The sequence below is a fragment of the Lucilia cuprina genome, chromosome 3 (genome assembly GCF_022045245.1).
Source record: "Lucilia cuprina isolate Lc7/37 chromosome 3, ASM2204524v1, whole genome shotgun sequence".
NCBI lineage: Eukaryota > Metazoa > Arthropoda > Insecta > Diptera > Calliphoridae > Lucilia > Lucilia cuprina.
Genome location: NC_060951.1, coordinates 44,723,118 through 44,748,910, shown reverse-complemented (window position 1 = coordinate 44,748,910; position 25,793 = coordinate 44,723,118). Strand labels below are relative to the sequence as shown.

General features: G+C 30.8%; 3 protein-coding genes across 15 annotated transcripts in view; 1 reads left to right on the top strand and 2 right to left on the bottom strand.

Annotated features, from left to right (window-relative positions):
• LOC111680665 (cytoplasmic dynein 1 intermediate chain) overlaps positions 1-9,619 on the top strand; it is a 54,525-nt gene extending 44,906 nt beyond the window's left edge. For 4 of the 13 annotated variants that reach the window (XM_046946779.1, XM_046946776.1, XM_046946784.1 and 1 more), the window contains 4 exons: positions 7,598-7,747; positions 7,824-8,119; positions 8,179-8,644; positions 8,703-9,595. In XM_046946779.1, coding sequence (XP_046802735.1) covers positions 7,598-7,747; positions 7,824-8,119; positions 8,179-8,644; positions 8,703-9,217 — 1,427 coding nt within the window. In that variant the 3' untranslated portion in view covers positions 9,218-9,595. Of the gene's footprint in view, positions 1-7,573; positions 7,748-7,823; positions 8,120-8,178; positions 8,645-8,702 lie in introns of all 13 variants that reach the window. The other 9 variants (XM_046946778.1, XM_046946783.1, XM_046946781.1 and 6 more) reach the window with 5 other exon arrangements.
• A 2,271-nt stretch (positions 9,620-11,890) lies between these two features.
• LOC111680650 (probable 4-coumarate--CoA ligase 1) overlaps positions 11,891-25,793 on the bottom strand; it is a 28,952-nt gene continuing 15,049 nt past the window's right edge. Inside the window, exons 2-6 of the mRNA XM_023442327.2 lie at positions 16,654-16,809; positions 16,371-16,578; positions 15,928-16,120; positions 13,775-13,888; positions 11,891-13,691 (exon numbers count right to left, since the gene is read on the bottom strand). Coding sequence (XP_023298095.2) covers positions 12,725-13,691; positions 13,775-13,888; positions 15,928-16,120; positions 16,371-16,578; positions 16,654-16,797 — 1,626 coding nt within the window. The 5' untranslated portion in view covers positions 16,798-16,809 and the 3' untranslated portion in view covers positions 11,891-12,724. The remainder of the gene's footprint in view (positions 13,692-13,774; positions 13,889-15,927; positions 16,121-16,370; positions 16,579-16,653; positions 16,810-25,793) is intronic.
• Positions 16,816-25,787, bottom strand: LOC124418902 (uncharacterized protein K02A2.6-like). Its single transcript, XM_046946771.1, has 2 exons — positions 21,728-25,787; positions 16,816-17,009 (listed from the first exon to the last, which is right to left on the bottom strand). The coding sequence occupies exons 1-2, from the start codon at positions 25,772-25,774 to the stop codon at positions 16,992-16,994; spliced, it is 4,065 nt and encodes a 1,354-aa protein (XP_046802727.1). The 5' UTR covers positions 25,775-25,787; the 3' UTR covers positions 16,816-16,991.

Below are 25,793 nucleotides of genomic sequence, written 5' to 3'. Positions count from 1 at the left end.
AAGATAAAATGACATTTATCAAAAATAACAAATAACCAAAGTTGTAGCAAGCGGTGCTTTTATACCCAAAACTGTAACACATTCTGGGTTCTTATTAAATTTTAGTTCGATGTAGCTATGTCAGTCCGTCCGTCCTTCAGATAATGACTTTAACGCTCAATACTTGCTAAACAATACGTGTACGCCGAGTACTAACCGATATCTCTAACAAATTTTATGGGAATCGGTCCATAATTGACCTTACCCTCCATATCAGGCCCCCATAAGAAAATTACTCAACGCTCATTACTCGCTTAAAAATACGAGTATAGCGATGAACTTCGAGAAATAACTTTAAAGCTCATGACAGAATTAAAAATACAGCGATTAAATTCGACACAAATAAGGTTTGAAGGTGGGTATATAAGATTCGGAATTCTGTGTTTTGTGCTATTTTTATAAAAAAAAAGAATTAATTTTTATAAAATACATTTAAAAAATATTTTATGTACCTATTTTTAATTATTTTCCTACCAAAAACCCACGTTTTACTTAGTACTGCATATAACGAACTTTTCAATTTTACGAACAGGCCTGACAACATATGGGTTCGTTAAATGGGAAAACTACTGTATATGTAATTTAACTTCTTATTCACTTTTTAAACAATGTATGTTTTATGCAAAATATTTGCAACATAATATGAAGCATTTTTCAAATGTAGTCTCCTTTTTTTTAAGTGATTTATTTTAAGCGTATGATGTAAGATATTTTTTTAAATCTACAAACAAATTTAGCATTAATTTGAAAATCATTTAGAAAATTGTATATAGAAAAAGGCAAATTAGTGTTAATAATTATATCCGTTGAATTTTGTTTTCGGAAAAGAAAGAACGGACTGTTAGTTTGTATAGGAGGTTGTTTCATTTATAGGTTATGATAAAAAAATACTTTCCTAAGTTAACCTCAGAATTCTGCCTATGACTTCACCCAATTTTTCGCCATTTTCGTGACGTCATAACAGCGCGAAGTCACCTATGTTTATAAAATCAACTGCAGTGTGCTTTTCTACTATTAATACAATTTAAACAAAAATGCCAAATTTTAAGATTATATAAAAATCTCCCAGATATATACATTCTTATAAGGTGCCACACTCTCAATCTCTAGTCCTTATTTATTTCTAAATGTTCGCATGAATGTTTAAGTTATACGTTCAAAATTTTACGATTATAGATCTAATAGTTCCTCAGTTGTAAATTTTTTTCTTTATTTTACATATGTGGTGCCACGCCCCTATTAATTGTCCACCCATTTCACTGCACATATATCCTAGACGGAGAAGTTTTTCGGTATTGAAAATGGGTAAAATTAAACTCCAGAGTTTATATTTGAAATAAGCCTAAAAGTATATGGTTATAGGAGGATGTATACTACATTGAATCCGGGCCGGAATCATGAAAAAAATATAATATTCACTTAATGAATATACTTTACAAAACGTAATTCCTAAGAATTTTCAATTTTTCGTGAAGAATGTTATCTCCGGAATAACATAATTTTAAAGATACTTGGATCTAAACTCGACGACAGCCTGACAGAGGCAAAGAAAGTCCTACAGAGTTAATCCTTCATCTCTTCTTCTGAATCCGGACGTCCAATCATCAGGGTAAGACCATAAGATATTTGTGGTTTTACCCACCATTTTTATTATTCCAAGAAGTCTTTCACCCATATTTTTAATTCAGCTTTTGTTGCTTCGAACGATTTTGCGTTCATCAGCTTAACTACCTCGATCTCTCTTCCCTTTAAAATTTAAAGTTTTTATAAAGCTCGTAATTGCTTTTTGGCTGTATATTAAGGCCTGTTCCATATTTATTCTAATCCAATTTACACATTCCGTTATTGCATTGACTTTTGCCAGAAAGATTGTCCCAGTCCCCCAATTGAGAGCAATCCGTGTAGCAACGGATTCCTATGGGTATTTGCTCTAATAATCTGCTTGATTAAGACATTCCATCTAGGAATGTGTGTCCAGTATACATTGATGACGTGTCCTGTAACCACTTTTGGCCAGTTCGCCTAAACCAAAGAGCTGTTTAACTGTAAGCGCCGCCTCATATCTTAAATATGTTGTACTATGTATATAGATTAGACAATAAGCTACACCATGGACTAGTATATACTGAATTTTTCAATAGGGCTTTTTATATATATATGTATATGTTTGTAGGTCCAAATTCTGTCTTTATATATGTATATGTTTGTAGGTCCAAATTCTGTCTTTATATTATTGTCTGAGAAAAACACAAGTTTTTTTAGATATTAACAAAATGCTTCATTATTTCTTCCACATTTTATGTAAAAGCATGCATTAACACAGTTTTCATTTTGTTAATTGTCAATAACACCTAAATACAAACGTTTTCAACATAAACCAAAAAAAAATTAACTAAATTTCTTAACTCTTTAAAATTTTTCGTAACTAACTTATCAAATTCATTTCTTTCAAGCATAAATATCATTAAACAATTTCAAAAAATGTATAGTAAATTGTAAAGGCTGCTTTTTTAACTTTTTATCCAATCCATTCATTTGTTGTTAAACATAAAATTTTCATTTATTTAGGACAAGTGAATATTACCAAATTATAGTATTTTTAATTTAAACTAAAGATAATCGTAAGATATATTCGTTGATTAGTATAGTGATAACTTTCTTTTTCGTTAAATTCATATACATACATAACAAAAGCAAGTTTGTTTTGAAATCTTGTGAATGTGTTAAAGGAAATTTTAAAATGAATTTAAAAAAAACATAGTCTATAATCTCATCTATAGTCTAGTTTACAGTCTATAGTCTACTCTATAGTCTATTCTATAGTCTAGCCTAAAGTCTAACCTATAGTCTAGTCTATAGTCTATTCTAGTCTATATTCAATTCCAAAGTCTAGACTATAGTCTAATCTATAGTCAAGTATATAGTCTAGTCTATAGTGTAGACTATAGTTTAGTCTATAGTGTAGACTATAGTCTAGTCTATAGTCTATTTTATAGTATATTCTATTCTAGTCTGTAGTCTAGTCTATAGTCAAGCTTATAGTCTAGTCTATAGTCAAGCTTTTAGTCTAGTTTATAGTCTAGTCTATAGTCTAGTCTATAGTGTAATTTATAGTCTAGTCTATAGTCTAGTTTATAATCTTGTTTATAGTCTATGTAACATTCTAGTTATAGTCTATTATATAGTCTAGTCTTTAGTCGAGTCTATAGTCTTATCTATATTCTAGTCTATATACAAGTCTATAGTCTAGTCTACAGTCAAACCTATGAACTAAGATCTAAATTATTCTAAAGTACTCTTTTTGGTGGAAGTTGGTACTATTTCAAGATTCATATTTGCAGCACAAATTTTCATAATTATGAATCTTCTAAAGCAAGGTATTGCTCAAACGAATTCATCTTATAGAAAGAACACTTCTGTCCAGTTGTCTAGAAAAAAAGCTCTCTATGAATATCATATGTATAAAATTAAAATTAGTTTTGGCAACACCTATAAACAGTTTACAAATTTATATACATGTTCCTAATTTGTATTCATTGATCGGTGTATGAATTCTATATAATATTGCCCCGACACCCTCATCATGTTACCAATATAAATAACTCTCTATCTCTACTAGTCTTTCAACGCAACACCACCACCACTTTTTTCTTTTTTAAAATAATAAAATGGAAATTTTTTCTCTAGCACTTAAAGCATATAAATTGTGTATTTTTATTGTTTAAGTAATTTCTATATAGAATAATTTTATTATAAAATAATAACAACAACAAAAAGAAATTATTCATTTTATAATTTTTTTTTTAACATAAAATACTACAGACAAGCTATTAAAAAATAATAAAAAACATCAATCAACAACAGTAATAATATTTATTGAAATTAAAAAATTGGGTGGAGAAAATTCTTTTTTATACCTACAAAAAACAAAACGTACATTTAATTTTAAATACAATTTTGTTTAATTTTTACAACCAAAAAAAAGTCAATTTGTTACTTAAAATTATCACATTATGTAAATATGTACATATATTGACTTACAAATGTGCACTGCACCAAAAGCATTTAATTAAACTAAACCAACCAATCAAACTTTCCTTAATAACTAATTACTTTTTTGTACAATTTGGCTTTTTATTAAAAAAAACAACAACAATTTACATTTGTTTAAAAGCTTTCTTTTCCAAATTTTATCCTTTCGATTTGTTTTTGGTGTTTTTGTAAACATTGGCTTTTTTTCTTTAGGTCTTTTTACTCTAGGTGTTAAAAATCAATGAAACTTACTTCTTCTATATATATATGTGTGTGTGTGTGTCTTAAAAAAATTAACATTTTAAGCAACAAATTTGTTAAACTATAACTCTAATACTTTTTTGTTATTTTCTCAAGCATTCTAAAAAAAACACAAAAAATCATGCACTCGTAAAGGTAATTTTGTATAAATAAGACAAAGAAAAGTCATCGAAAATTATACTTCTACTACTTAAAAACTGTGTGTGTGTTTGTTGTGTTCTATATAAAAATTGTTTAAATATTTTTTTATTATTATTTTTTTGGCACTAATTTTATTGCAGCTTGTTTTTATTATATTATTTAACATTTTGCAGCTTTTATTGCAATTCAATTGAAAATCATTGTGTATAATCTGTTCATATTTTTTCGTTTTAACACTTATGCACGCATTTAAAAACATAAAAAACTAAAGTAACAATATTAAAATATTTAAATATTATTAATTTGTGTTTAACATTAATTTACAAAAAATACTACAAGAATTTCCTTTTACAGTTTTCTCAATCTGGGCTTAGATTTGTATTGAAAAATTAATCTTTAGAAAAAGTTTTCAAAAATCGCCTTGTTCATTAGGAGACATTACCTAGGAAAAATTTTTAGAACTTGTTCTTTAAACAACTAGTTCTAGAACGAGTGCAAACATTACCACTTTAGATTCTTAAACAACCTTGGAACTAGCAGTGTCTCCATTACATTTGGAAACCGTTCATCGGATCTTTGTTGTAGTTCTTAAATAATTCTCAATATTTTTCAAGGTACTAGTTCTTTAACAAACATTGGAACTTGAATACTTTTATGTAGTGGTAATTGGAAGTTATCAAAAAAAGTTCCTATTCAATACAGATTATCATATTAAACTATGACAATTATTGATCGAAAATAATTTCTTTGTACAGAGGAAATGTTATAATTATTTACCACAATTTTCTCAATTTCTGAATAATTTTTACAGCAACAATACCGCTTATTTACTACAAGTCTGAGTTACTTCTCACCTCCGCACTAATTTAATGCATTACGTTGTATAACTGTTCGTTATGCGTGTCTTCGTTACAATCATAATATTTTTTAGCCTATTGTCCTGTTAGTAGCGTTGAATCACCAAAAAAATGTGGGAAGCCTCTGTTATAGTTTACAGTAGTGATCTATCATCTGCATTATAAAAATTGAGTCTTCTTGGCACACTCGCGTAAAGAGTAGTACGACTCTTGATGATACTACTCCTTAGAGGAGAACGACGTCGGATCTCTCTGTTCCATTTTAGCCAGAAATTTCCGGGTACCGTTCTTTGCCCTGTCCTCTTTCGTTCGGTTATCATATGAAGGATCTCTTTAGCGACTCCTCCACAGCGGCTTGCTAAACAAGGTAGCTTTCCTTTGGCCTCGTCAGTAGGAGTGATCGACTCTGACTTCTGACCATGAACATACACCACAGTGGTGTAATATTTCCCGTAGGAAGACAGATTCATCTCCCCAAGGAGAATTAATATAACCTTGCAGGAATTAGGACTACTCCGCACATTCGTTATAGTTAACAGTCGTGATATGTCATCTGCAATGGATCATTATAACCGTGCACAAATTGAGACCACTCGGCAAACTCGTGTAAAGAGTACTCCGCTAAATACTAGGATTGGCCCGAAACAAACTCAAATATATGAAAAACATGTTCCATTTAAAGTTTCGATGTCCTAGATGAGAATACGTAATCCATTAAAATATACTATGTTGTTTTTATAAAGAATGAACATGATCAATAGGACAACTGAACAGCTTATGTATTCCATTAATGTGTTCATGAAAGTAGTTTTCGGATTACTCTAATTGATCGTGTTCTCAAATAATTTTTGCAGGAGTTACACATTAATATAATGTTTAAGAAACAGCAGAATGATATTGATCAGCCCTTTATCATTGTTCCTTTCTACTTTTTAAAACCTTTGCCAACTAAATGTATGTTAAATGTTCAAACAGATCACCATAATTCACTTGAGAGTCACGTTTCATCTGTATAGTAGAATAATATTAGGTTTGAAGAGTGCATTCCATTTTATATTTACATTTTGATCACGTAGTCTAAGGTTAGGTTAGGTTGACATCAAATTCGAAGAAATATAACTGCCACAATCGGGCCTGTGGTGCGCTCCTTATCATGGGGAAAAAAAGAGGGAACTAATGTATTATTTTTCAGTGTTTAGAAACTCAGTTTCTTGAACGTAATTCCTAAGAATCTTCCAATCAGTTTTAGTCAGGAATGTTATTTCCGGAATAACATCTCTTCTAAGATACTTTGATCTAACTTCGACGAATGCCTGACAGTGGCAAAGAAAGTGCTTCAGAGTTTCACTGTACTCTCCGCATGCTCTACATACTTCTGAATCTGCACGTCCAATTTTGCATAAATGTGCTTGTAATCCTGTGTGTCTGAGTGGACACACAGGATTATGTACTATCATACTAACTTTGGACTTGCTCATTTTGAGGAGATTTTTCGTTTTGCTCTCATCAGGGTCACCCCCTAGGATTTCGTGGGTCTACCCACTGTTTCATTATTCCAAGAAGTCTTATGGAATTCTCGCAACCATATTGTTAGTTCACCTTTTCTTGCGTCGAATGGTTTTGCATTTGTCAGGTTAACTGCCTCGAGCTCCTTTCCCCTTAAAACTATTACATTCGTTCTTTCGTTATCAACTACTCCCGAGTGGTCTGGCACCTTACCTCTGGAAGAGTATTCAGTTAAAGCTTTCTTACAATCCAATACGGTCTTAGATTTAGTCTAAACATATGTCAAAAATTTAGTTTTAGGGTTTTGAAAAATTCCGTTTAGGTGTAGTACTGGTTCTTGTATAATATTTATATTAATTATTATTTTATTATGTAAATAGAACTTAAAATAATATCTCATACTGAACACACAACGCAAAACACAAACATATTTTTTATAAAAAAGGCTTTGCTTATAAAGTGATAATTTTGTTATTAAAAAAAACACAGTGCACACAATTTTATTCCAATAGCAAAGTTGTAACAAATGTTCTTGTGTAAAACAAGACAATTAAAACGAAACGAAAAGATACTGTTACTCCTTAAAATGTAATAAATTAAATTAATTTTATATTAAAAACTAAAAAACACAAAAACGAAACAAAAAATATTTTAAAATAAAAACAGTAGTAGAATTTGTTCCTGTTCTGTCGATTGTCATGTTCCTTTAGCTGTGTTAGTTTTTATACCTTAAACAGTGCTTGCATTTGATGCCCAAGGAGATGACGAAGAGAGTTCTCTACCACATTTGGATGGATTCACTTCAAAATTGCCACCCGGCTATTTGACACATGGTTTGCCGACGGTAAAGGATGTAGCGCCAGCCATTACGCCCATGGAACAAAAGAAGGAGCAAGAGGAAAAGAAAGAAAGTAAGTTTATTTTATATTTTAAAGAATTTCAGCTAAATATGTAAAAATTATAAATATTAAACTTTAATTTTTGCAGTTAAGGAACTATCCGAGGAGCAAAAGCAAATGATTATCTTATCTGAGGACTTCCAAAGGTTTGTATTACGTGCTGGTCGCATTATGGAGCGTGCTATATCCGAAAATGTTGACATTTACTTGGATTATATTGGTGGCGGTGATAATGAGGAGGCAAACGATGAAAAATCTCATGCACGTCTTTCGTTAAATCGTGTTTTCTATGATGATCGCTGGTCGAAAAATCGCTGTATTACATGCATGGATTGGTCAACACATTTTCCCGAATTGGTAGTTGCTTCCTATCATAATAATGAGGTAATTTCATTTTAATACTTATGCTTACAAAAATTTAATAATTAAAATTAATTTTTTAGGAAAGCCCCAATGAACCGGATGGTGTCGTCATGGTTTGGAATACAAAATTCAAGAAAACCACCCCCGAAGATGTATTCCATTGTCAAAGTGCAGTCATGTCGACTTGCTTTGCCAAATTCAATCCAAATCTGATTTTGGGCGGCACTTATTCTGGTCAAGTTGTTTTATGGGATAATCGTGTACAGAAACGTACACCCATACAACGTACACCACTTTCAGCTGCAGCTCATACTCATCCCGTTTATTGTCTACAAATGGTTGGTACACAAAATGCTCATAATGTCATCTCAATTTCGTCCGATGGCAAATTATGTTCATGGAGTTTGGATATGTTGTCACAACCGCAAGATACTTTAGAATTGCAACAGAGTCAAAAGAAGGCCATTGCCATTACCTGCATGGCATTCCCGGCTAATGAGATTAATAGTTTAGTGATGGGCAGTGAAGATGGTTACGTCTATTCGGGTAAGATTGCCAAGTTTTCATATGGTGTTTAATATATAAATAAACATTATTCTTACAGCCTCCCGTCATGGTTTACGTTCGGGTGTCAATGAAACATTTGAGAAACATGTTGGTCCCGTCACTGGCATTTCAACACACTACAATCAATCATCACCTGATTTTGGCCATTTGTTCCTTACATCTTCCATCGATTGGACCATTAAATTGTGGTCGTTGAAGGATACGAAACCTTTGTATTCGTTTGAAGATAACTCCGATTATGTTATGGATGTAGCCTGGTCTCCCATTCATCCTGCTCTCTTTGCTGCTGTCGATGGTAGTGGTCGTCTTGATTTATGGAATCTAAATCAAGACACCGAAGTACCCACAGCATCTGTTGTAGTTGATGGTGCTCCAGCTTTAAATCGTGTTTCGTGGATGCCAAATGGCCAACATGTCACCGTTGGTGATGATGCTGGCCATTTGTATGTCTACGATGTGGCCGAGCATTTAGCACAACCATCAAGGGATGAATGGTCTAGATTTAATGCTACTCTCAATGAGCTCAAAATGAATCAAAACGATGAGGTTTAAGTGAATCAAGGTGAGAAAAAGTAACGAAAAAAAGAAGTTGAAAAAAGAAAACGAACAAAGCATGATGAATTATATTTATACAGCTTTAAAAAAGACTTTTATATAAAGTTGTTTCAAATGGCAATTTTACAATTATTTAGCATTATTATCCTTTACTTTTTTTCTACTTCTTTTAATTTACTTTTTTTTAATAAGCAAATCTTTTTAAAGTTTTAATTATATCCTTTCCCTCCCTTTATTTGGTATTTCAAATTTCAGTTTTAAATTGTATCTCTTTATTTGGCTCCTTATATTATTTTATTTCCTCCTTTAAAGTATTATTATAAGTTCATTAAAAATGAAAAATTTTCCGCTCTTACATAAAATTATTAAAAAAAAAAACTAATAATAAATTGTTTAACAATTTTAATTTGTATTAAATATTTCTGTAAATTTTTTTTAAACAAAACTTAACATCAATAATTTTTTATAACAATCTTATTTTTTTAAGGTATTATTACATTATGTCTCTAAATATAAATATTCTTAATACTAAATTTCTCTTCAAAAAAGATATAATCGGAAAACTTAAAAAAAAAAATCGGTTAATGGCAGTTATTCTATAAGAAAACAAAATCTTTATAAAAAAACAATTAAATGTCACCAAATTAAAGAAAAAAAAACTCTCTAAAATTGTATGAAAAAAAGAAAACTGAAATTACGTATTAAGCAGATCTACATATATATTTATTGCAACAAAATTATAATAAATATACGTATAATAATTTATTGGAAACATTATATTAACAATATTTATTCTCATTAGAAAGCCTATAAAAATACCTTTCAAATGAGACCATTTTTAATAAAATTGGCTGAAAAATGCCCAAGATATGCTAAATTTTTGTTTAATTTCATTTAAATTTAACGGCTTTTTGCTAATTTTGTTCTGGCAATGCCGTACATCAATATGGGGAAATTTTTCGAGGCTGGCAACACTGTAATGATGTCCGTACAGCGCCATCTATTGGGTGACCAAATTTTGTTTGTGCGAAGTAAAACCAGGTCGACCAATAGATGGCGCTGACACAATACTTTACCAGGGTTGCCACATTTCATGAAATTCACCAAAATGCGGGATTCCTTTAAATCGTTATATCTCCGTATATACTGAACCGATTACAACGATATTGATGTCATATGGTTGGAAATTGATTCTAGTTTTTGTAAAACTTATTTTGACAGGGTTGCCAGGTCATCTATCTTATTTTTTATTTGCTTTTACATTTAATGAAATTCACCTAAATGCGGGATTTCTTTAAGTCGTTATATCTCCGTATATACTGAACCGATTACAACGATATTGATGTCATACGATTGGAAATTGATTCTAGTTTTTGTAAAACTTATTTTCACAGAGTTGCCATGTTGCCTTTCTTATTTTTTACTTGCTTCTGTTGATATAACTTTAATGTTTTCTTTAAATTACTATATCTCTGTATATACTGAACCGATTTAAACAATTTTGGACTCGTACTTTAGGAAATTATTACAGAATTTCATAAAACATATTTAGACAGGGTTACCAAGACGTTTATTGTTATAATTATTAAGATTTTTTTATAATTGTTATATATTGGTATATACTGAAACGATTTCAATGATATTGGTGTCATATGATTGTAAATTGATTCTAGTTTTTGTAAAACTTATTTTGACAGGGTTGCCAAGTCGTTTTCATAAAGTTTTTTTTTAATTTTTTAGTTGTTTTCATTAAGTTTTTTTTAATTTTTTTGGGACAACTATCGCTTTCTTTTAATTACTATATCTTTGTATATACTGAACCGATTTAAATAATTTTGGACTCATACGTTAGGAAATTATTACAGGATTTCATAAAACTTATTTGGATAGGGTTGCCAAGTTGTTTATTGTTATAACTATCAGAATTTATTATAACTGTTATATTATCGTATTTACTAAACAGATTTTAATGATATTGATGTCATATGATTGGAAATTTATTCTAGTTTTTGTAAAACTTATTTTTGCAGGGATGCCATGTAGACATTCTTCTTTTTAATTTGCATTTGTTGATATAACATTAATGTTTTCTATAAATTACTATATCTATTTATATACTCAACCTTTTTCAGCTATTTTGGACTCGTACGTTTGGAAGTTGTTACTGGATTTAATAAAACTTATTTATACAGGGTTACCATGTCGTTTATTGTTATAACTGTTCAAATTTATTATAATTGTTAAATTTTCGTATATACTTAACAGATTGTAATGATATTAGTGTAATATTAGTGCCATATTAGTAAAAATTTATTCTAGTATTTATAAAACTATTTTGACATGGTTGCCATGTAGTTTTTTAATATTTTTTATTTGTTTTTGTTTATATAATTTTGATGTTTTCTATTAATTACTGAACCGATTGAACGATTAAACGGATTTGGACTTGTACGTTAGGAAACTATTAGTGAATTTTATAAAACTTATTTCAACAGTGTTACCAAGTTGTTTATTTAACTAAGATTACTTAAATTTATTATAATTGCTATATTTTCGTATATACTCAACCGATTTTAATACATATGATGTCATATGATTGGTAATTAGTTCTAGTTTTTATAAAACTTATTTTGGCAGGGTTGCCAAAACGATTTTTAACTTTCATTTTGCTTTTGTTGATATAATTTTAAAGTTTTCTATAAATTACTATATCCTGAACCGATTTAAACAATTTTGTACCCGTATGTTAGGAAATTATTACTGGATTTTTTAAAACTTATTTCGAAAAGGTTGCTAAGTCAGCGATTTAAATTTTTTTTGCCATCATTTATACTGAAATGATTGATATCGGTGTCATATGATTGGTAATTGGTTCTAGTTGTTGAAAAACTAATTTTGGCAGAGTTGCCAAACCATTTCTTTTTAAAAATACTTTTTTTATTGTTATAACAATTACCGATTCAAGATATTTTGGATTTATAAAGTTATAAATTATTTCTAGTTGGAAAAAACACTATATTGAGAGTTGCCATATATCAATTATTTTTTTGAAGTTGCTTTTTATATAACTATTACTTTTTTAGATTATTATTTTAAAATTATGTCACATGCAACAAATCTAAAGATATTTTCCCTAGATTGTCACATTGGCGAAACAAATACAAATTTCTATAAATGTTTATAGCATTGTTCACAGTAAACTGATTTAAATAAGTTTGGTCTCTTAGAATTCGATTTGGATTGCACATCTGGGTTACTAATTCAATAAAATAAAATTTAAATTAATTTAGAAACATCTTAAGTCTAGCCTATATATAACACAAACCTGACATTTTAACTATTCACCTATCCAGATTTTTAATAAAGATAAAAAATGAACATTTATATTTAACAGTTTTACATCAATAAATCTTGATTAGTTAAAAATATATATAAACGTATCTAGACACAGTTAATTATTTGTAAAATTTACTTACAATTTTCACATTATATCACAAACTTGCATTAAAAATCATTTTCTGCTGATGGATTTTTTGCTCTATACAGCTCCGTACACAATTCCGTTACTTTACGACGAAGTACTTTGCCCGATATTGTTTTCGGAAGTTGCTCAACGAAATAAACTCCACCACGCAAATGTTTATAATGTGCCAACACAGTGACATGTTTATAGACCTGTTCTTCTGTTAAAGTACTATTGGCAGTCTTAACAACGGCAGCAGCTGGCAAATTATTTGTTACAACATCGGGAATACCACAAACACATACCTCAACAACATCTGGTAGTCCCATTATAACATTTTCAATTTCATTGGGAAAGAAATGGAAGTTGTTGTACTTTAGAATATCCTTTTTGCGATCGACCACAAAAACACAACCATTGTCTACATAGCCGAGATCTCCAGTGTGTACCCAACGTTCTGAGTCATATATTTCAGATGTTGCCTGAGGATTGCCATAATAACCCGACCATTTATACTGAGTGCGAGCACATATTTCACCAACTACCAACTCCCCCTCGTGTCTACCATTTTCATCGATTATTTTTATTTCTATATTATCAAATAACTGTCCACAATTACGTTTGCTAATAGCTATTCCTCCCGCAATACCGCCACAGGTTTCACTCATGCCATAGCCCACATATATGGAAGCATCCGGTATGTATGATTTTAATTTTCCCACCAATTGGAAGGGCAATGGACTACCTAGCATAAAATATAATTTTACACTTGCCAAATAGTCTTTGTCGAATTTCGGCGAAGCTAACATCAAAGCCAATTGATTTGGTGGTCCCAGAAATAGTTCAATATTATAACGTTTAATCATCTCTAGAGCATCTTCAGCATTATAAGATTGATAACTAATAACACGTGTCATATTCTCAATGGTGCCGGTAATGAGAGCAAATATGCCAGATATCCAGTAAATGGAACTAAAGGAAAGTATACTGCCACTAGGAGGTAGTTTGCTAAAAAAATATAGAATAATTCAAAAGTGAGTAACTAATAATAATAATCATTAAAATTTGATATGGAAGCTTTTTATACTTACAGCGTGTTTAAGATACTGGCATGAGATTCACATACACCCTTGGGCAGACCCGTTGTACCGGATGAACAAATAATTACAGCCGTTTGATCATAACCGTCTTCTAATTCCACACATCTAATAAATGGAAAAACAATTTTAATCACATCTTTGAAAGTTTTATTCTGTACAGTACTTAAATACACATCTTAAGCAGAATATACTTTATACGAATTTGAACCCAGATTTTCCCATCATATGAAGTGTTGCATTTTAGGAAAGCACTGTGGTCTGCAACCAGATTTGGTTAATGGGATTGTCAGACCTATTTTATCTTGTGGTTGCATTGTCAATAAAGGTTAAGATGTGCCTAATGGTGCCATTAGTAGTAATCCTATGCACCTGGCACCTATAGACAATTTTGTGGCGGCTATGTTGACTAGGAAACTATTAAGACTCTATTAGGCTTATTGATGAAAACAAACTAATCACTAACTAACGAACTGCTACCTTTCCCTTATGAAAATTTACAAACAAAAAAGAAAGCAGCAAAAAAGTTAGTAGCTCCTAGCGGAATTACAGATTAGTGTGTTAGATGCAGAGGCAATATGTATGGTAAGGAAGTTTTAATCAAACTAGCTGGACGACTAGAATCTTGACATAGATTGGATTGTAAAAATACCAAACTGTCGCATCGTTAACCAGTCTTGGAGTAGTAAATTGATTGCAAAATATCAAAAGCCATTTGGTCAACACTTGATGTGAGATCTATTAAGACACTTATAGCAGTGGATAAATGCATATTTAGTATTCTGATAGAGATGCCAACAGGGCATTGCTCAAATAGGTTCTTTGTCAGTAAGGAAGGATTTCTTACTACTCAGTTCAAATAGACTAAACTCGGAACAAATTTAGGCTGACTTTAACCAATGATTGTGTTGTTCAGTTATTGATTTAAGTTCATTTTTATGATTATTTGAATTGTTGGCTGAGCTCATAAGCAAAATGCCAGGGTGTCCCACGTTGGTTTAAAGGGAATCCTCCTCGACCTATATCTTCACATAGGAAGCTTGAAACCTTTAAACACTTAAGTTAAATTTGAGCTGTGAATGGTACACCACCAGTAAATTTCAAGAGTTTTAATGGTCTCCATCAGGGTTTAAACAGTTGAGTTTTAATGGTCTCTACCAGGGTATAAACGTTTGAGTAATTTATGGTCTTCACCAATAAAACATAACCTCACTTGAGGTGATACGAAAGCACGAGGTTAATGTAGACAACATATAACTTTGAACAGTTATATGAAGTAATACACTACACCAGTGCGAGCGAGAAGCAAAACTGTCGAAATCCAGGCAACAAACACAAGCCTGAACGCGTTTAAGAAATAATCGCAATGACGCGAGAGTTGTTCCCCAACTCAGACCTGAATTACGACTGCACTCAAAAACATAAATAATGAACAGCTGGTTTTTGCAAAATAATACTTTTGTTAAATGAAAATTTTTAGAAAAAAATGTAAATAAACATTTAAAATATTGATAAAACAAATCAGAAAATTGCAATTTACTTAAAACATTTACAACAAATAAATAATATTGATAAAACAAATCAGAAAATTGCAATTTACATAAAATATTAAGTTTTTGTTCTTCCGAAATCATTGTTTTATTGTTTTTGTTAATTGTGTTTTCTCACTTATAACTTAAGTTTAATTGGCCAATAACACTCAGTTAAATCAAGATAATAAGTAACGTTAATGATTAATGAAAAACTCAAAACATATATTAAACAATGTTTAAACAAATAATGTATAGGTATTATCTTTATCTGAAAAACCCGCCCTAAGTGAGATACCAATATATTGGACTAATTTGCAGGTTATAGGAAGATGCAAAGAAACTGGTTCTCTATCTTTGGAGCATTGCAGAGAATCATATGTTCTCTGATGAATGTCTTTTAATTGTAATTTGATGCTTTAGAAAGAACAAAATTAAATTAAATACAATTTTTTAATTATTAAATGAAAGTACAGTGGATTTAGCAGATTTAAATATGGACCGATTTCAATCATTATCAATAGCTTTCGTCTTTGGTAAAATGAATGACCATGTGCCAAATTTTGTTAAATTATTTATAAAAATACTTCTTCAGTCATTTAAAAAAGTCTTACTTACTTAAAATAATTTTCATTTCCAGTTTCATTTAAAAATCGATCCAAACTAGGAACACCTTCAATGTGATCGCGTACTGTAACAATTTTTGAGGTCAAACCACATTCAGCAAATGATTCTTTCACTTTCTGATAAGCCGAACCATCACAAAACATAATTTTTGGTTTTGTAATTGAATAAATATGTTTAATGCCATCTGTAAAGAATAAGAAAAACAAAAATATAAAATTAAAAAATATTATTGAATTAAAGAAGAAATAAAAAATAGAATTGTTATAAACCGTTTAAGATAACTTAAGAAAATTTTAACTAAATTGGAAAAAATTATCATAAATTTCTCGAAAAGAAATTCAATTTAGTTTTCATTAAATTATATAATTAAGAAATTTTCATTTTTATCAATATAATTTTAAGATTTCCTTTAACGGAAACTTTTTTTTACTTACCTTTATCAAAACTTGGATCTAAAGTGCTGATAGTTAAACCTCTAAACATACAACCAAATACTAGAGGAGCTAGAAAATCACTATTACCCGCACAAATACCAATTACTTCAGTTTGTTTAAGTTTCAGTCGTTCCAAATGTTGAGCAACACGTATGGATAATGTTAATATATCTTTATTAGTGTATTTTTTATCCGAGGGATAACAAATCTATTAAAATATTTATATATTTTTTTTAACAATATCTCTGATTAAATTATCGATTAGTTTCACTTTATATTATACCTGTGCTATATGATCTGGATCTTTTTGTAAACTTTCATAAATCACTGAACCCACAGACGATTCCGGACCAAAACGTGATTGTGTCTTTTTACCGCACCATATTTTATTAACTTTATCGTAAGTAGTTTGATTTGTTAAAACCATTATCAATCAGTTCTTTAAATAAAATTTGTTTTTGCGTTATAAGTGTTCGAGTTGAGTTGTTAAGCGAAACTAAATTCTAATGTCAAATTTGATCATTAGAAATAGTATACAAATTGCTTGTTTATTAGGTAGTTTTTGTTTTTGTTTTGGTTTTTTTTCTTTGATAATGTTTAAACAAACAAAATACTATGTAGTCAGCTGTTGGTAGTGCCCTATGGAGAGTATATTTATACATTACACCACTATAGTGGGGAGGGTATTATACGTTTGTGCTGATGTTTGTAACATACAAAAATATTAGTCCAATACCCACCTTAAAGTATACCGATCGATTCAGAATCATTTTTTGAGTCGATTAAGACATGTCCGTCCGTCCGTCTGTCCGGCTGGCTGTCCATGTAAACTTTGTGTGCAAGATACAAGCCGCAATTTTCAAGATAATTTGATGAAATTTGGACCAAGCATATTTTTTGACACAGGGACGAAGCCTATTGAAAATGGTTGAAATCGGTCCATTATTTCACCTAGCCCCCATACAACCGTACCTACCGATTTGAACTTTTTATGTCATAATTACATCAAATATTCTGCTATCTCTCTAAAAATTGGCGCAAATAAGTTTTATATAAGTATAAATGACACTGCAGATTTTCGTAAGGATCGGCCCTTATTTGACCCTAGCCCCCATACAAACCCCCCATTTGTATCGCAATGAAACTCAACAAAATTAACTGTTATTTAAAAATATATCCTTTTCCCAAATTTACCGAGTATCGGCCCATATTTGACCTATATAAAGCCTCATTTAGAAATTTTGGTTTTTTATCAATAAATTGCTTAAATATTTTGGAATAATATTCAACATAAAAGTTTCTTTATAAAAAGTAAAAATTTTAAAAATATACTCATGGTGTAGGGTATTATATGATCGGTCATGCCCGACTATACTTTCCTACTTGTTTTATTAATAAATATTAAAAACTTTTATTAACTTATTTATAAAACTTTCAGGTTTTTACTTATAGTTTCACTGAGAAATTAATAAAAATAGTTTTAAAAGAAAACAATTATTGTATTATTTATACACTTTATTAAACTATTTGTTATTAATTGAAATGTATCGAACATTTAAGTCGTTTTTAATGTTGTTATCACTACTATTTACCCCACATTGTGTAATCACTAAAAGAGAGTGCGTATACAAAAGAATGCCACTAAACATAAATAAACCTTGTCAGATATTTGAAATACATACGAATTTCACAATTATAAAATTAGGAATAATTTGGTTCTAGTTTTATTGAAAATAATTAAACCGTTTTATTAAAAACCGAGTGTTTATATTGTAATGAAGGGTATTTAATATTCGTTATAGCTGATGAAGCACATAAACCTGTTATTTTTTTCAAACACTTTCTTAGATCAAGTGATTACGTTTTAATTTATAATTGATACTATTTAATTATTAATATTTGTTTTCAGAAATCATACTACTATTATGTATATTTTACTTTAGTTTTATCATTTCTTTTACTAAATACCAATAAATTTAAATTTTTAAAAATTTTCCTAATTTAAATTATCAGATCTCAAAAATAATTTTAATATCAATTTTGAAGCTTATCAATATTTGCTACGAATTAGTAACAATAAGCAAGAAAGAAATTATAGTCGGTTTATGTATATGATACCTTACGCCATGAGTATACTTTTAAAATAATTTGTTCATAAAGAAACTTTGTTGATAAATTTTACCTTAATTTCGAATTATTTAAGCAATTAATTGATGAAAAACTAATAATCTAAGAGTGGGTTTTTGAGTTTACAATCAAATGCAATTAATAATAAGATTAGTCAATCTAAAAAAAAATTGATTCTGATGTTAATCCTCTTTGATGTTTTTGAGTACAAGATTAATAAACTTCGCATTGTTGTCAATAAAACAGAAAACGTCACAATGCATGTTATGTACTAATCGATACATCAATTTAAATCGATAATATCAATTTAAATGTTTATTTTAGTATAACTTGTATAATTTTTTTTAACAGCTGTTTACACTTTTGCATTTCTTGCACCTCCATTAAAAGCTTAAACTAGCAAATATAAAGTTATGAGGAAGCTTTAACTGCATATATAAAGTTATGAGGGATTTATTTCAATAATTGTTATAAGTCAAATTGAAATAATGGATCAATTTCAATCAAAGGTCCAAATTTTATCAAAATATCTTAAAAATTTTGGACTGTACCTTGAGCACAAAGTTAACATGGACAGCCAGACGGAATGACATGTCTTAATCGACTCATAATATGATTCTGAGTAGATCGGTAAGTTGGTTTAGGACCAATATTTTTGGCCGTTACAATCATCAGCACAAACACATAATACCCTCCCCATTATAGTGATGTAGGGCATAAACTTGTAAACAAACTAATAAAAGCATGATAGGTATAATAAACATGTGCAGTATCTATTTTATAAAAAAAAATTAAATAGATACTGGAACATGACTTAACATAATTCGCAATCTATAATTAGACCCTTTAGTTGAAGATGCAAAATTATTGATAATATTTACTGTTTAAATTTACGTATTATTAAGATCTAAATTAAAAAATATCGCAAATATTCATATAATAAGCTCTATGCATATTTTGTGTTAATAATTATCCAAACACTAACGGAATTAAATATCATAGAAAACAGATAGAGACAAAACAAGTGTAATCTGTGATCACTTTTATTTCCCATCAAAAACCTCTTTTTTGAGTGAAAACATTAAAGTCCATTTTTCTCATAAACTATAAGAGATAGAGACAAAACAAGCGTAATCTGTGATCACTTTTATTTCCTACCAAAAACTCCTTTTTTAGTGAAAACATAAAAGTCCATTTTTCTCAGAAACTATAAGAGATAGAGACAAAACAAGCGTAATCTGTGATCACTTTTATTTCCTACCAAAAACCTCTTTTTTGAGTGAAAACATAAAAGTCCATTTTTCTCATAAACTATAAGAGATAGAGACAAAACAAGCGTAATCTGTGATCACTTTTATTTCCTACAACAACCTCTTTTTTGAGTGAAAACATAAAAGTCCATTTTTCTCATAAACTATAAGAGATAGAGACAAAACAAGCGTAATCTGTGATCACTTTTATTTCCTATCAAAAACCTCATTTTTAAGTGAAAACATAAAAGTCAATTCTTCTCAGAAACTATAAGAGATATAGGCAAAACAAGCGTAATCTGTGATCACTTTTATTTCCCACTAAAAACCAGTTTTTGAGTGAAAACATAAAAGTCCATTTTTCTCGGAAACTATAAGAGATAGAGACAAAACAAGCGTAATCTGTGATCACTTTCATTTCCTACCAAAAACCTCTTTATTGAGTGAAAACATAAAAGTCCATTTTTCTCAGAAATTTATAAGAGATACAGACAAAACAAGCGTAACCTGTGATCACTTTTATTTCCTACCAAAAACCTCTTTTTTGAGTGAAAACATAAAAGTCCATTTTTCTCAGAAACTATAAGAGATAGAGGCACAACAAGCGTAATCTGTGATCACTTTTATTTCCCACCAAATACCAGTTTTTGAGTGAAAACATAAAAGTCCATTTTTCTCAGAAACTATGATAGAGACAAAACGTAATCTGTGATCACTTTTATTTCCCACCAAAAACCAGTTTTTGAGTGAAAACATAAAAGTCCATTTTTCTCAGAAACTATAAGAGATAGACGCAAAACAAGCGTAATCTGTGATCACTTTTATTTCCCACCAAAAATCTCTTTTTTTGAGTGAAAACATAAAAGTCAATTTTTCTCAGAAACTATAAGAGATAGAGACAAAACAAGCGCAATCTGTGATCACTTTTATTTCTCACAAAAAACCAGTTTTTCAGTGAAAACATAAAAGTCCATTTATCTCGGAAACTATAAGAGATAGAGACAAAACAAGCGTAATCTGTGATCACTTTTATTTCCTACCAAAAACCTCTTTTTTGAGTGAAAACATAAATGTCCATTTTTCTCATAAACTATAAGAGATAGAGACAAAACAAGCGTAATCTGTGATCACTTTTATTTCCCACCAAAAACATATTTTTTGAGTGAACACATAAAAGTTAATTTTTCTCAGAAACTATAAGAGACAGAGACAAAACAAGCGTAATCTGTGATCACTTTTATTTTCTACCAAAAACCTCTTTTTGAGTGAAAACATAAAAGTCCATTTTTCTCAGAAACTATAAGAGATAGATACAAAACAAGCGTAATCTGTGATCACTTTTATTTCCCACCAAAAATCAGTTTTCGAGTGAAAACATAAAAGTCCATTTTTCTCGGAAACTATAAGAGATGGAGACAAAACAAGAGTGATCTGTGATCACATATTTTTCTCGGAAACTATAAGAGATAGAGACAAAACAAGCGTAATCTGTGATCACTTTTATTTCCTATCAAAAACCTCTTTTTTGAGTGAAAACATAAAAGTCCATTTTTCTCAGAAACTATAAGAGATAGAGACAAAACAAGCGTAATCTGTGATCACTTTTATTTCCCACCAAAAATCAGTTTTTGAGTGAAAACATAAAAGTCCATTTTTCTCGGAAACTATAAGAGATAGAGACAAAATGTTATGTTTGAAATGCACGCATTTAAGGATTGATTGAGACTGACTTTATTTATAAAAGAATAGATAAACTAAACTTCAATGACATAGTTGTATTAAAAGGGTTTAACAACATAGTTGCAATATTAATTAATAAAGTACATTTTAAATAAATCAACAATATATAACAATACTCCTCCTTAAGAAAATTTAAATCTATGAAAGAAATAATAATTAAAATAATAGGTACTTATTTAATTTTTTCATTAAAAAAAATTATTAATATCAACGAAATCTCTCAGGCGAATAACGACATACTCCCTTTCTCATCCTGGCACTTCGACGAAGTTCCTGTTGAGGTGTGTTCACTGTTCTATCTACGGGAGTTCTAACCTCCGGCTCTTGGCTTACTGCTGCCGGTTCACTAGGCTCTTGTGGTTGGTTTTGTACAGAATCCGAAAGTTCACCTGATAACGATAAGTATGAATAATCATTACTTAGATCATTTCGAGAATTTAGTTGTGAATTTGTGGATAATCTGGGTTTAATCTGATTTATGTGACGTCTACAGTCACCCATTTCAGTGCTAACTTTATATAGCATTCTGCCCATTTGATGTTTTATGATTCCTGGAATCCACTGCTTTCCTTTGCCATAATAGCGAATGTAAACTTGTTGGTTTTGTTGGAATTTTGTGGCATACTTATGTTGTGAGGTTTTCTTCCTATCCAATAGCTGAGACCAAACTGTACGAACGGGCCTACCTCTTATTAACTCTATAGGGGATTTGCCATCTACATTAGGCATAAAACGGTATGTCGACAGGAATTTAAATACTGCTTCTTTAATTGACATATTGTCATCAATATTCTTGCGCACGGACGATTTAAATGTTCTAACAAATCTTTCAGCTAAGCCGTTAGATGCGGGATGGAATGGGGCTGTTGTAATATGTTGTACACCAAGGTTTTTACAAAAATTTTGAAAAGTAGCAGACGTTAGTTGCGGTCCATTATCGCTGACAATGGTGTCAGGGATTCCTTCCATTGAAAATATAGTTGACAAGGCTGCAACTGTATCCTCTGATGTTGTACTTGACATTGACGAAACGTAGGGAAATTGTGAAAACGAATCGACACATATAAGCCACATGGAATTAAATATCGGTCCCGCAAAGTCGATATGTACTCGTGACCAAGGTTTATTTGGTGCAGGCCAACTTTGGTATTCTTTTGGTGGAGATTGGTTTTCAATTTTACAAATTTCACACTTTGAAGCTAATTGCTTTATATCCTCGTCCATGTTACACCACCAAATATGCTGCCTGGCGAGTTGCTTCATTTTCACTACACCCCAGTGACCATCATGTAAAAGCTCCAAAGTTTTTTGTTTTAAAGTGTCTGGTATAACAACACGAATAAATTCGGTTTGCAGGCAAACAAGATCGTTATATATTGTTAATGAGTTTTTTCGGTTGAAAAATGGATTGAGGTGAGAATATTCAGAAGTTAGATGATCCGGCCAGCCTTTTTCCATAAAATGACGTACTTCACGGAGTATTTTATCTTTTGAAGCATGTGCTCGAATTTGTTCTATATTTATTGGAAGATTTTCGAAAGTTATATTGAAACATGCTTCCTCCTTATCAAAATTGTCATCGCCTTCAAAAGGTAAACGCGATAGAGCGTCAGCATTGCCGTGCTCTGTGGTTCTACGATATTTAATTTCAAATTGGTATGCCATAAGGGTAATGGCCCAACGCTGCAATCTGTGAGCTGTCATTGTAGGTAAATGCTTATTTGGATTAAAAATGCTTACCAAAGGCTTGTGATCCGTTAGCAGGATAAATTTTCGTCCATAGAGGTGTTGGTGAAAACGCTTTACTCCAAATACTATTGCAAGTCCTTCTTTTTCAATTTGACTATACTTAACTTGGTGTTGATCTAGAGTTTTTGAGGCGAAAGCAATTGGCCTTTCAGATCCATCGGGATACAGGTGTGATATGACCGCGCCTATTCCAAAAGGTGAAGCATCGGTAGCGAGAACTAAGGGTAATGTATCCTGAAAATGTGCTAATTGTGTTGCATTTACAATGTGGTTTTTCAGTTGATTAAAAGCCTGTTGTTGAGCTGTGCCCCACTTGAAAGGAACGCCTTTCCTTCTTAACATATTGATTGGCGCAGCCAAATTCGAAAAGTTTGGCACGAAACTGTGGTAATAATTTACTTTACCCATGAAAGCTTCTAATTCCTTGATATCACTAGGGGGTTTTAAATTTTTAACTGCACGTACACCGGATTCATCTGGCAAAATTCCGTTGGAACTAATCTGACAGCCCAGATATGTTATATTATCTTTTAAAAATTGGCATTTTTCTTTTTTACATTTAATGCCATTAGATTTTAAAATCACTAAGATTTTTTCAAGGAGTTCAAAATGTTTTTCTATTGTTGGTGCAGATATTATAATATCATCCAGGTAATTCCCACAACCTTCTATACCAGTAAGAAGTTGTTCCACATATTTTTGAAAAATTGCTGGCGCACTTGCAACTCCATACGGCAACCTTTGATATTGAAACAGACCGGCCGGGGTATTAATTACCATTATTTTCTTTGATTCATCATCTAATTGCATCTGTAGATATGCATCTTTGAGGTCGATCGTAGAAAAGTATTTACCATTGCGAATAATGTGCAGTAAATTATCACGAGTTGGCAAGGGATATTGTTCAATATCAATCTGTGCATTAACAGCTACCTTAAAGTCTCCGCATATGCGTATAGAGTTGTTTGGCTTTTTTGCCAAAACAATGGGCGAAGCCCACTCACTAAATTTCACAGGTTTTAAAATACCTTCATTAATAAGCCTTTCAATTTCCTGCTTAAATTGTGGCATTTGAGCATATGGTATTTGTCTAGTTTTAAAAAATCTGGGTTGGGCATCGGATTTTAGGCGGATATTTGCTTTAAAATGTTTTATTACACCCAGAGCCGGTTCAAAAATATCTTTGTATTTTGCAAGTAAATCATTAATATTTTTACTAAATGTAACAGAAACAGCAGTAATAGTCTTAATTTGCTGAATTTCAAAACCAAATTTTCTAAACAGATCATAACCAAAAAGATTGTCACCAACTTCTGTATTTACAACAACAATAACAACGTTTTTCCGCTGTCCGCCGCACTTGACTGTTGTATGAATTTCACCCAACACTGGTATTTCTTTTTTACCGAAGCCGTATAACATTCGTTTTGTTTGTATCAATTTTGGTCTGTTTAGTTTTCTATACGTTTTCAAGGTTATAATAGAAATGGAAGCACCGGAATCCATTTGAAAATTTACAATTTGATTAAAAATCTCCAGTTGTATAAAACTTTTTGAGTCTTTATTTTTTACTACACCGGTTACATCAAAAATTGTTTCAATTATGTCAATATCTCTTCTATTATAATTTCTCTTGTTTCTTTTGTTGGTATTTATATTTTCTGACATACAGACGGGCGAAATATGTCCCTTTTTACCACACTTGTTACAGGTCGCGAACCTAAATTTGCAATTTTCTCTTTTGTGTGAGACAAAACAGCCCGAACAAGATTTAAACAAATTTTGTTTCACGTTGTTTTTATGAGTTTGTAAATTGTGTTTGGTAACTGCGTTCACTTGTATAGATTCATCGTTTATATTCTCTTTAATAACAGCTACTGTTTTTGTTGTTGACTCGAACGACTCTGCTATGAGTAGAACATCTGCCAGCGTTGCTTGCTGCTTCTGTAAAGATGCTGCTCTGACTGCATCATGAGGTGTATGGACAATTATGTGATCACGTATCATGTCGTCAACGAAACTTGCTGAGCATGCTTCGGAACTGCAAATAAACTTACACTCTCTTGCAAGACCACGCAGGTCTGCAACCCACTCCTTGTATGTTTGATTGTTTCTCATTTCTTTTTTAAAGAATTCATATCGAGCAGCAACAATGTGATGTGAGACTTTAAAATGTTCCGTTAGCTTTTCCGTTAACATGCTAAATGTTTGCAGTTCAAGATTTGAGGAACCAAATAAATTTTTTAACAAGTCAAACATTTCAGTTCCTATCCACGATAAAAAAAATGATTTTTGTTTTTCTGGAGATGACACTGTGTACGCTAAAAAATGTTGTTTTAACTGCTGCAAGTATGAGTCCCAATTTTGGCGATCCTTGTCGAAACTATGAAAAGCTGGCACCATTTGCTGGTCCATATTTCCTGAAGAACTTGGTCCAGGGAAATTTTGCATGAACGACTGCATCCAAACTTGCTGTTGTTTTAGTAAATTCTGTGTAAATTCCTGCTGTTGTTTTAAAAGTTCTTGCATTTCGGCCATGTTGCCGTTTATATATATA

Bases quoted from the DNA above. Each gene is read 5' to 3' on its own strand.
- LOC124418902 (XM_046946771.1), bottom strand. From the start codon at position 25,774: ATGGCCGAAATGCAAGAACTTTTAAAACAACAGCAGGAATTTACACAG.